The sequence below is a fragment of the Neovison vison genome, chromosome 11 (assembly GCF_020171115.1).
Source record: "Neovison vison isolate M4711 chromosome 11, ASM_NN_V1, whole genome shotgun sequence".
Lineage (NCBI taxonomy): Eukaryota > Metazoa > Chordata > Mammalia > Carnivora > Mustelidae > Neogale > Neogale vison.
In genome coordinates this window covers 128758159-128771232 of record NC_058101.1, presented here as the reverse complement: position 1 = coordinate 128771232, position 13074 = coordinate 128758159, and the positions used below count along the sequence as shown (strand labels likewise).

At 38.7% G+C, this 13074-nt stretch overlaps 1 protein-coding gene across 3 annotated transcripts in view; it reads right to left on the bottom strand.

The window, feature by feature from the left end:
• The window catches only part of RXFP1 (relaxin family peptide receptor 1), a 101540-nt gene extending 88719 nt beyond the window's left edge, over window positions 1-12821 (bottom strand). For 2 of the 3 annotated variants that reach the window (XM_044224716.1, XM_044224717.1), the window contains exon 1: window positions 12599-12821. In XM_044224716.1, coding sequence (XP_044080651.1) covers window positions 12599-12647 — 49 coding nt within the window. In that variant the 5' untranslated portion in view covers window positions 12648-12821. The remainder of the gene's footprint in view (window positions 1-12598) is intronic. The other variant, XM_044224715.1, reaches the window with a different exon arrangement.
• Between the last annotated feature and the right edge of the window lie 253 nt (window positions 12822-13074).

Genomic DNA, 13074 nt, shown 5'->3' with positions numbered 1-13074 from the left:
TTGAGGGTTTCCTATGCTCTCCGGATAAGGTTGGCTATGAGCAGATGGTCAGTGGAGAGAGGCATTATAGCCGGGAGAGAAGCATGTGGATTACCCGGCCCTGCCAGCTGGAGAATAAGGATGTGTTTGAACGCTTTGGCGAGTGCTGGTGCCAACACCCGACAGAGGAGCTAAACCTCACATGGAGCTGGCAAAGTTGCTGCAGATGTTCATCCCTCCACTTGCCCTCCACTTCCATGCAGGAAGTGCCTTCCAAGCTTCCTCTGAACCCACCTGCTACTGGGCAGAGGAGGAAATGCGTGGGTGGTATGGGTAACAATTCTTAAGGGATTAAGATTGTACTTTAAAGATAAAGTTGCCAATTCGTAAACGAAGCTGCTTTGAATTAGCAAATTTAAATGTATATCTTTTTTTTTTTTGTGGGAGTCATGAGCTCTGAGTTTAGTCACAGAAACAAAATTTCAACTTTGCACTTCTGAGATCTGTGCCTTAAAAATGAAAATTTGTATATTATACTTCCCATCTGGTTTTGATATACTTAATATTAATGGCGGGGCAAAGCTATTACTCTGTGTGTTTGTGTGTGTGTCTATATGTGTAATATAGAAGGTGTAATAGTTTACACCGTCTCCTGAATCCTTAAATTTCATGACCAATAATGTTGGCATTGCCTTTTAACTTTCTTCTCTGAACTCCTCCCCTACCCTCTACTTCCTGAGGGCAAAAAAAAAGCCCCCAATACTGAGAGATGAATTTTCCTAAAAAAAGTGGTCAGAATAGAAAATGGATTTTGTGTGCAAAGAGTCTGTGTGGCAGAGGAGCGTGTTGTATCAGGAGTGAGGGCTGAGTGATAGGGGAAAGGAGGCAGGAGGGGTCTACATGGTCTTGCATCAAAGAGAGAAATCTGGAGGAAGAGAAATCTAGAGAAGAGATTACATGCTACTTCAATAAGACTCCGGGATGGATGTCTTTAAATGTACATGCCTAGATGATTCTTTAAATCTTTTCAGAGGCATGAGTAAAGGTGAATGCCTTGTTCTATATGAGCTTCATTAAATGTGAACCCATTCCGACACTGGATCACATATAACAGCTTTATAAAGGTTACACTAACACCATCACCAACACATCCTGCCTCGGCTTGTTCCTTCTGCTGCCTCTCCATCATGGACTGCTGGGAGATTTCCCTGAATTCTCTTCTCTCTCAGCACTTACTCTCGGTCTGCAAACACCCCTTATTTTTATTTCATGCGACGTAGCATCATTCTTCCTTGGACTCCTTCATGACACACTTTGTTAAGTTCCATTTTTCTTGATCAGTACCACATTCATTCCTTAGTTATCTATTCAGGTATTCATTAGAGCTGAACCAAAGGCAAAATGTCAAGGGGATTTAATCATGACAAAATGTTTGGTCTTGACCTATCTCTTCACATCTTTAAGTTAATAATTCTAGCGTGTGCCTATTTGGATCTATCTTATAAGACAGACATTAAAGCTGTCATAGATTGTGAACTCCTAGAGGGAAGGGAATAGGTCTATTTAATTCCTTTGTGCAGCTCCTCCCAGGTAATGACTATAATGGACCATGAGAATAATATTGAACCCGCTATATATTACCAACATAGAAACTTTGAAAGAGATGCCAAGAGCCAGCAGCACTACAAAAAGATTTGTATAGATTTTTTTCCCCATTAAAATGGATTGGATGGACAAATGATTTGCTATATTATTTCAGGTCAACTCTGGGGATGAATGTTCAGTTGCTGAGAAAAGTTATTGAATTTCAACAAACAAAAACAATCCTTCTTTCCAGGGAGCTTTCAAGATCAAGGCGAGGGTTACAGGCAGAAGGGGAGAAATAAAAATCTAAATTTAACTTAGCTAAACTAGTCACTTCTCTTGATTTTAACACAAAGGGGGAGGTTAAGTGAAGGTTAAGAGAATCTAACAGAAAGCATGAATGATGACGTCTTCTTGTCTAAGCTGGAAATGGGTGAGAAAGGAGAAACATTTATAAACCAAGAAGCAGTTTTGCAGTTTCCAACAAATCAGCCACAACTAGGAAAGCAAAAATGGCATATCTTCTAGACTATTGAAAATGAGTCAAATATTTCTAGCCCGCTCTGGGAAAGCCTATTAAAATATCAGAAGGCCGAGGGTGAGCTGGAGGAGAGAAGAGGCTGGAGAGGAAAGACAAGGACCAGAGGTTCCCTGGGTGGACGTCACGGCAGCACCAATTGTGTTCTCAGAAGCTGGTGCCTGATGCACCTGAGAATGTAATCAGTTATCAGTTATTTTCATTAATTTATACCTGCGTCATGAAACCTGGATACAAGCTTTCAAAACAGCTTTGTGCGGTAGCTTATGGGATGTCTCTCAGGAGATCCAGGCATGTACATTTATAAATTTTGTTCAAAATTTGTCACTTTGTGTCCAACAGCATGTTTTGCTAACATTTCAATTTCAAATCTGTAAAGTAAGATTTATTTGTTTGAATGGCTTCACCTAGAGGAACCCGCAGGGTGATAGCTTCCTTACGCTGTGAGGATTAGATGTTGGAACGGCCTTACTGAATGAGGCAAATATTAGCCATAAAGTCCCTGAGAGCAGGTAACTGCAAAATGGGGGCATATGTTACCTGCAGAAAGTGTGTTTAATAGGAAACTATCCTCTATGAACCTCCTAACTCATGAGGAGGGGATCTCAAGGATTAGAGGTAGGCAGAAATAAGAATTCAGGTTGCAAGATTGGGGACCAAGAGGCTGGAGTTTCTCTTGGTGTGTGTTACGTCAAGAGGTTGGTGCGGCTGAGGAATAGAGACGAAAAAAGGAGAAATCAGGTGGTGGTGAGGGGGGGAAGAGGAAGTGGTAGATTAGAATAGGAAAGCAATATCTGGGCATCTTGGAGGCCAGGCAAGGAAATGCTGCTGATTCCAGTTGGCACTAAGTGGACTATAGGTGACAGAGATGAAAAGGAGGAGAAAGTGAACACACAGCAGGATCAAAGCCTGAGGGAAGTAGGAAAGGCCAGGGAGACGCATTCAATTTTCATATACCCACTTCATCTCAATGCAAAGATCTTCTCACCCCACAGGATAAAGAGGATATCAGACTGGCATGGTAGCGGGTAGCTTACTACCAGTGTCGGATTTATTTGCTACAAAATCATAAATTGCTAATGCCTTTGGGTAGCTTCCCACAACAGTGAAGATGCCTCTCATTGCTTCTCTAAGTGTTCTTTCAATCTCTGTGAAGTCGGAAAACATGTTATTCCATCTCAGGAAATTGTGTGTGCTGAGGTGGGGTGAGAGATGAAGAAAGAAATTTAGGGTGACTGTTCAACATGAACATGGTCTCAACTGTATCTGCCCTCTCCGGCACCTCAGCACAGGCAGGAAGATAGAAGTCAGAAGTCACGGTATTCTTTTTTGTTGGGGGAGAGGGGATGGAAGAGGTTAAGTTTATAGGTATTATAGGTATTTGATGTCCAAGTTATTTGGGTGTACCTAGAGAAAAGAAAGCATCTGTCTGGAAACTAGAAATGTCTGGAAGATTCTAATAGTTTATAAATTACTCCTGAAGAGTTGACAAAATTTCTCCCACCACAGCTTCAGTGGACGCCTGCATAGCAATCCTCCGGTTCCCGCATCTTAGAGGCACGGCTCCAAGGGCCAGATTTAGTATCTACGCGGCATACAATGGAAAGGACTGTATCTTTTTTCTTTTTTCTTAAGATTTTATTTATTTGTTTGACAGACAGAGATCACAAGTAGGCAGAGAGGCAGGCAGAGAGAGGGTGAAGCAGGCTCCCTGCTGAGCAGAGAGGCTGATGCGGGACTCTATCCCAGGACCGGGAGACCATGACCTGAGCTGAAGGCAGAGGCTTAACCCACTGAGCCACCCAGGTGCCCTGGGCCTGTATTTTTAAAGACAATTTAGTTGTGGGGTGCTAGGTGACTCAGTCGGCCAAACGTCTGACTCATGGTTTCAGGTCATGATCGCAGGTTGGAGATCAAACCATGAGTTGGGTTCCACTCTCAGTGGGGAGTCTTCTTCTCTTCCTCTCCCTCTGCCCTTCCCCATGCTTTTGCTCTCTTGCTCTCTCTAAAATAAGTAAATAAATATTTAAAACCAATTTAGTTGTCTGAGGAAGAACATGGGAGCATGGACTGGAGAGGGAATACAGATAATGAAAGCATCTGCTGGATCTTAATCTACTCCGAGATTGATAAAAGCCGCTGTCATAGAAGTTCCTTAGGGTCTGACTGCAGGCATGGACTTGGAGAGATGTGATCAGACTCTTCTCTCCCTGCCCATTCTCTACCTGGTTGTGAGAACGATTTAAGAGGTTTATCTCTAGGCAGGGAACTGAATAATGATTATATTAAGCTCAGTGTACTGGCAAAGTCTTAGTCTTGGAGGCCAGGATATTGGTGGATAAGTAATTTATTTTAATAACCTCAGCGTAGTTTCTCTCTACTTTAAGGTGATGTTCTACGCCTCTCATATTTCCTGCCCTTCTTGTCCTACATATGAAATTTGGAGGCCCATTTTTAAAAATTTACTTTTTATTTTTAAATTTTTTAATTTTATTTCTTTTCATTTTTATGAAATTTATTGTTTATGCACCATACCCAGTGCTCCATGCAACATGTACCCTCCTTAATACCCACCACCAGGTTCAACCAACCCCCCACCCCCCACCCCCCTCACTTCCAAAACCCTCAGTTAATTTCTCAGAGTCCACAGTCTTTCATAGTTCGTCTCCCCCTCTGATTTCCCCCATCTCACTTCTCCTCTCCATCTCCCCATGTCCTCCGTGTTCTTCCTTATGCTCCACAAGTAAGTGAAACCATATGGTAATGGTGAGTAAAGAATAATACCCCAGGCAACAAAAGGGAACATAGCTATATGACTTCAGTGTCTTTGTATGTAAAGAATGGGTACTTGTGGGGCACTTGGCTCAGTGCGTTAAGCCTCTGCCTTCCGCTCAGGTCATGATCTCAGGGTCCTGGGATCGAGCCTCGCATCAGGCTCTCTGCTTAGCGAGGAGCCTGCTTCCCTCCCTCTCTCTGCCTGCCTCTCTGCCTACTTGTGATCTCTGTGTGTCAGATAAGTAAATAAAGTCTTAAAAAAAAAAAAGAATGAGAACTTGCTACTCTAGAAACTTTGACTTTCTCTTGAACTCGAAAGCCTAATTATATGAAACTTCAATTAAAAAAGAATTTGAGGGGCGCCTGGGTGGCTCAGTGGGTTAAAGCCTCTGCCTTCGGCTCAGGTCATGATCCCAGGGTTCTGGGATCGAGCCCTGCATCGGGCTCTCTGCTCAGCAGGGAGCCTGCTTCCTCCTCTCTCTCTCTCTGCCTCTCTGCCTACTTGTGATCTCTGTCAAATAAGTAAATAAAATCTTTAAAAAAAAAAAAAGAATTTGAGAGACATAAGATGAAACTAACTAGATAGCGATTCACTGGAGACTCAGATGCTGGAAACAGAACAGAGTATTTTTCTCTAAGTATTTTAGTTAAGAGAAATGATGGTTAAGGGACAGCAACATAATTAGATGTTTTAATGAATTAGCTCATGCAATTGTACAACCTCTCAGTTCAAATGCATATTAAGTTCTTCAATAAAAACAAAATAAATATTTTAACTCTTTAGCTGCCTTTTAAGAAGGGTGAATCTTACTGCTAAAGAACTTATAAGATTATCTGCTGTCCTTTTTTGTAGCTGACCATATGGGGGGGCATTTTGTTCAACTGAGCGTGTTGACTAGAGATGGACCTGGAGTTGAGTTTGGAGACAGGAGCTGAGGCCAGAGAACTGTGTTGTTCTGCACTATGGAAGGAGAACTTTAGTTCCAGGGACAATATTGAGGGGAAATTGAGGAGGAATGATGGAGACAGAGGGTGGAGAGAGGAGCTGGGACAATTGCCAGAAGCAAGGACTCCACATGTTGTACAGCAGCAGGTGCAAAATCCCTGAGAGTCCTCACAAAGACTAATTCTCAGAGGGTTTTTTTTTTTTTTTTTGAGAGTACTGATTACTTAAAAAAAGATATATTTGTTATTATAGAAGATTTAAGAAATAAGGTGACTCTAGTTAATTTAGGTAATACTGAAATAATTATAAAATGAATAACTTAGCAAAAAAAAAAATCAAACAGTCAAATTATTATAAAATACAACTGTTTCTTTCTTCTTTTGAAAGAATGTATGCACCAGGGAGAGGAGTCGTGGGGAGGTGGAAAAAAGAGCAGGAGAGAGAATCTTAAATAAGCAGGCTCAACGACCAGCATGGAGCCCCACATGAGGCTTGATCTCACAACCCTGAGATCATGACCTGAGCTGAAATCAAGAGTCAGATGCTTAACTCAATGAGCCAGCCAGGCGCCCCTCAGAAAATAGCAATTTCTAACATGAGTAACAGGAGATCTCACTTGATACTTTTTTTTTTTTTCTTTCTTCTTAACTTGGCTTTTGGCATTACTGTGATAGACAATAAAAGCCAAATTTAAAATATCGATGACTTGTTGATTCCTGTTTATCTCCAAAGAAGGAAAAAGCTTTTGGTAGTTCTGATCAGAGTAATGGGTGAAAATATATAAAATTGAAGAGGATAAGAAAGTACCTGATCCTTATGTGCAGGACAAGAAATAGAGTTGCTGGAGTTGTGGGGATAAGGAGGGGAGAATATATCCAGGAGGATGGAGAGGTAGGCTAACTTAGGAATTGAGTAAATATTTATTGGTACTTTTTTTTTTTTTTAAAGATTTTATTTATCTATTTGACAGAGAGAGATCACAAGTAGGCAGAGAGTCAGGCAGAGAGAGAGGGGAGAAGCAGGCTCCCTGCTGAGTAGAGAGCCCCATGCGGGGCTCGATCTCAGGACCCTGAGATCATGACCTGAGTCGAAGGCAGAGGCTTAACCCATTGAGCCACCAAGGCACCCCAAAAATTTTTTAATTTTTTTATTAACATATAATGTATTATTAGCCCCAGGAATACAGGTCTGTGAATCGCCAGGTTAACACACTTTACAGCACTCACCATAGTACATAGCCTCCCCAATGTGCAACTCTGTTTTTGTTTCGATATACCAGTTTTGTGATTTTGGACTGGTCAATATTTCTTTATTGTTTAATCTCTAACATGGGGATATAGTTAACTTGTCTCAAGGCCAGTGAGTTAGATCAGACAATCTTTTTTCTAAAAATTTTTTTTAAGTTTTTTTTTTTTTTATAAACATGTAATATATTATTAGCTCCAGGGGTACATGTCTGTGAATCGCCAGGTTTACACACTTCACAGCACTTACCATAGCACATACCCTCCCCAATAGATCAATTTTTAAAGGACTGTTTAATTCTAAGATATCATACTATTAGAAAATATTAGAACCGAATCATGTTTTACTAACACAGGCTTTTCAAGGAGATAGGCTTGGAATGCAATCTCTTTTGCAACAATTACTAGGGAATGATCCCAGGCGTGCTACTCAGTATTTCTCATTTTCTGTTTCCTCTTTTGCAAAATGAGAATATCTCTTCAGGCTTTTATGGGCATAAAATCAGATAATGTTTATAAAGCACTTAGTACATAGTTCATGGTCCATGGAAAACTCTCACTAAATGGTAAATATAGCAACTACAATTATAACCACAATCATAGTACTTGAAATCAAAATGGTATAAATGTTTATAATTTTTCAGACAAAACAAAAAATTAAAAAAAACCCACCTAAATAGAACACCCAATTCCAAGCACATTTCAATTTAACAAGTTTGTCCTCATATGTGAAATTATGTTTGGAAAACTATTTGTTCACAAATGCAGTACTTTGTTTCCCTTTATGTAGATGATGATGATGTATTTGCACAGACTTGTTAATTTTCTATTTAAAATTTAAAAATATGATTCCAAACTCAAAGAAAGAACAATAAAAAAAGTATTAGTAACCTTCAAAAATATTGAATGGAATAATAGATAATTCTGTAGTCTGCATATTGGAGAGTTTATTCTCTCATCTTTTGGAGGTGGGTAAATAGGTCAGTATTCTCTTTTTTCATATCCTGATCGTCTGTTCTGGGAAAACCTCTTCCTTTCTCCTTCTTAATGGTTAGAGAAAAATTGCTAGAAGATATAACTTTGTAAGACCTAAGAAGAAGCCCAGATGGTCTTGTGAATATCCACTTGGAATCTAAAAGTGAGGACTTTCCCTGCTGGATCAGTTCTTGGCAAACACTGCAGTGGATCAAGTTTATGTTTGGGCTTCTTCTGGTTCCTAGTTCCTCACTGGTTCCCTGTCTCTCTGAAGTATTAAGTAAAATGATTGTTTTTATTGAATGATACTATTTAGGTAATAAGTAAAGCATTTGCTGATAAGGATTTCAGATACAATTCTTCCTGGGGATTGTTTTTTAACTCTTAATTTTGAAATATTATAGACTCCCAAGAAGTTGCAAAAATAGCACAGAGAGGTCCTATGTACTCTTTACCCAACTTCCCCTAACGGTAAAATATTACATAACCACAGTACATTATCAAAACCAATAAATCAACACCGGCACAATATAGCTAACTAGACTACAGACAGAGGAATTTTTGGAGAATTATAAATTCTCAAGGGTGAAAAAATACCTTTTCTAAATCTTAATGTTGCCCCAACCTGTGTACACATAGGTTTTTGCCCTTGTCTCACTGGTAATCCTAGATTAACTTTCTATCTTCTCCATTCTCCCCTTCAGAGCAGGGTTCATAGTGTAGTCACCCTTAAGTCTCATTCTTATTAAGGTAACTGGCATTCAATAAGTATTTTTGGTTGAAAAGATAACTAATAATTGCTTTTGTCTTTACACACACGATCTCTCAGAGTGTTCATGGTCTAGTGGAAAGAGTATAGACTTTAAAAGCATTCAAATCTCAAGTCTTGTTATTATTTATGAGCCTGAATCTTGTGACAAGGTACTGAATGTCCTTGGGTCTTGCCTTTGTTGTGTGTTTCATTCTACATAATAGAGTTGCTCTAAGGATTCAAGGAGGTAATTTATGTAAGAAAGAAGCAAACATAAGGGCTCTGGGGTGTGGGTAGGGTGAAAAATTTTATTGCAATTTTACAAACTAAGGTTCGCGAGGGTAAGTCATTGCTGCAAATCTTAGGACCAATACACGGGGGTGCTCCGAAGCACCTTGAGCCAGCAGTCTTCTAGGAGATCCCATAGCCTTTCTCAGGCAATAGGAGAGTGGATTAAAAAACACACAAACAAACAATAACCAACATATGGTAGTTACAGAGATTTAAGATTTGTCCCTACATAGTTGTTGACTTCTTTTGCTTTGGGCATAGAAAATCCTCTCTTGGTGGAGTTGAATGGTGAGATAAAGTAGGAAGTGAATTATGGGTGTGGGTTGTTAATTGGAGGTTCCTGCCAAATGCCCTTCTACCCTCCCCACTCCTTTGACACCCTATAGCCAGGAATCCTGCTTGCCAAACTCTGCATCAGATGTTTGTACCTTTATCTTTTGCAGATGGTGTGGAAGGATGAGAAATTGGACCCTTTAAGTACTCACTCACACTACAATATCAAAAAAATTTTTTTGAATCACAAGATAACTTGAATTTTAAAAAGTTGGAAGGTTTTGACATCATCATCATTATCATTTACTTTTTGTTTTCTGTTCATGAAAGTAATTTTTTTTAACAAAAGAGAATATGTAAACAGGGAACTTTCTTTTACTCAGCTGAATTGGCTAGTAACACATTAGCTAAAGTTGCTTTTTAACCTGCCATGAGCACCTATTACATATCCTTGAATTCCTCATATTAGAATTCCATTTTCCATATTAGAATGCTTAACTTGGAAGTATTCCTTTGGCTTATTTAACCTATTTATTTCATTGAAATGGAATAGGGAACAAAATAATGTTATTGATTTATGAGTGTTTTGGCTACAAATATTAAAAACTCCAGTAGCTTAAATGCTTGGATTGTAATGAGAAACATTCAATTTTTAGTGATGGTTTACAATTGGGCTTTTGGCTCTACTTAGGAAAATGGGTAATGGGTCTTAAATGTAGGAACTGAAACCATGAAACGTCTAGGAGAAAACATAGAAACAAAGCTTTTGGGTATGGATTTTGGTAGTGATTTTTTGGGTATGGCACCTGAAGCACAAACAACACAATGAAAGAGAAACAAGTAGAACTACACCAAACTAACAAGCTTCTGCACAGCAAAGAGAACCATCAACAAAATGAGAAGAAAACATCCAGAATGGGAAAAAGATTTGCAAATTGTATATCTGACCCGGACTTAATATTCAAAACATAACAAGAACTCACATAGCTCAACAGCAAGAAGCCAAATAACCCAATTAAAAAATGGGCAAAGGACCTGAATAGATATTTCTCCAAAGAAGACATATGGAGGGCCAATAGGTACATGAAAAGATGCTCAACATCACTAGTCCTATGCTAGGAAAATGTGAATCAAAACCACAATGAGATACCACCTCATACATTTTGGAATGGCTGTCATTAAGAGGACAGAGATAAGAAAGCTGGCATGGATGTGGAGAAAAGGGAATCCCTGGACGCTGTTGGTGGAATTGCAAACTGGCATAGCCACTATGGAAGTATCCTCAAAAAATTAAGAATAGAACTATTACATGATACAGCAACTGCACTTCTGGAAATATATCTAAAGGTAATGAAAACCCTAACTCGTTAATATGATGCACTTGTTAATATGCACCCTGGTATTCATAGCAGCATTATTTACAATAGTCAAGACATGGAAACAACCTACATGTCCATCCTTTATTCCCTTATGGTTGAGGGAATAAAGAGGTGGGGGCATATATATAAGAATATATACATATACATATGTGTGTGTGTATACACAAACACTATGGGATATTATTCACTGATAAAAACCAGAAAATTCTAGTATTTACGACACACGGAGGGACCTTGAAGGCATTATGCTTAGTGAAATAAGGCAGACAGTGAAAGGCAAATACTGTATGATCTCACTTATATGTGGAGCCTTAAAAAAAAAAAAAGGAAAGTCTCAAAATAAATTCATGGAAAAAAAAGATAACACTTGTGGTTACCAGAAATAATGGGGGAGGGGTGGAGGCTGGCAGAAGTGAAGGAAGGTCGTCAAAAGATACAAGCTTCCAGCTACAAGAGAAGTAAGTGGTAAGGATGTCATGTCCAACAAGATGATGACAGCCACCACTTCAGTGTGATTGATGTACAGGACAGGTGTCAAGAGAGTAAATCCTGAGTTCTGATCACAAGGAAACAATTTGCTCCCCTTTATTCTTTTCTCTTTTGCTTTATATTGTATCCATATAAGAAGACAGATGTTAGCTGAGCCTGTTGTATAATCATTTCACAATATATATAAATCAAACCATCATTCTTTTTGACTTAAACTTCTCCAGTGATGTATGTCAATTATTTCTAAATAAAACTGGAATGAAAAATGAAATCATAGTTACCAAGATTAGAGGCAGAGAAAGCTAGGAGCTAGAATGTTTCTTCAGGATTCTGAATTGTTGCCTTGGTTTTGAAGCTGTCTCTCCCATTTGACCATTAAAGTAAAGCATACTGGAGGTCAAGGGAGGAGAGGAAAAAAAGAAAAGTCACTTTGATGCAGGACATGGGCATCAGAACTGGGAGAGTTCGGAGGGAAATTACTTGGAGGCATTGTCAATAGACTATCTTAGTGAAAACCGACTTCTGCAAACTTTTAAGAGATCGAGGGATGTAAATATGCATGTGAATTCTAATTTGTTAAAGCTTAATTCCTTCCAGCATCAGAAGGTATTACAGATCCACAGAAAGTTTTCCTTCTTGATATGCTTTGGATTTCTCATCAGTGATTATCTAGGAAATATAAACATTTTATTTCTACTTACATAATACCATTTAAGTAAGGTTCAATGCAAAATGACTCTCTTGATTTACATTTTTTTTTTCCTGAAAAGTAAACTATAGCAAACAAAGAGAGAGCAAGAATTGTCATTTTAACAAAAAATGCCCATTTGGGCTCCTGGTCTGTGCTTTTCATTGCTTTGTGCTTTTCTTTCAAGGAAACGTGAAAGATCTTTTTTAAATAAAAAAGGAGTTTTATGAATGCATTTCTCAGTTAGAAGGCACACCTATGATATCAAATCACAAAGACTGGGACCACGAAGTATTAAAACTACACATACACCAGAATAAATGTAGACTTTACCAGATATTTCACATGGGCATCTTACTTGAACACAATCTCTTAAAAGACTACTTCTCTTGAAATAGTATCAAATTATTTATAAAATAATTGTTGCTTAAACAAATTGGTTGTTATGAAGCATAGGTTTGTATGTCATATTAATCTTGCTTAATTACTGCCTCTGCCAATATATTCCAGTTTCCAATATAAATACCAGAAATGACTTAAGAATAATTCTGAAGTAAGATTACAATTTTATCAGAAAAAAATAGTTTTATATTAAAAGCATAAATGTAAGTAATAAACATTTGTAATTGTGATTAGTTCATACAATATTATTAAGGTATATAAAATTAAGTAGTGAGCATACTTACAGTATTTACCCAAAATTAAGATGTAGAAGAAGACAGGACCAGATGTCATTTCCTTCTTTGTGAGCAACTGATTAATAAAAGTGAGTACAATTTGGTCTTGGTCTCTGAGTCGCACACAGCTCACGGTGGTTGTGTGCTATTTCTGTCTGCAATCTTAGCAGCTACAAAGCAGTCCTCCCTCCTTCCTCTCTCATTTCCTCTCCCTCTCTTTCCATTCCCTATTCTTTTCTTTCTTCCTTTCTGTTTCTCAGAATCTCTCCTCCCACCCTCCTTCTCTAAAAGTCTTAGTATCCTTCTTTACACCCCCCCACTACCCCCCTCCGCCCTGCCACAGCAGACACACACACCCCAGCGTGAACACAGACAAAGCTGAGCAGTGAGCAAAAGTTTCAGACAGAGAACATACAAGCTCTTCTTGTTGACTCTAAACATCTTTTTTTCTATGTCCGGCAACAGTCTACAAATGACGGTGTGTG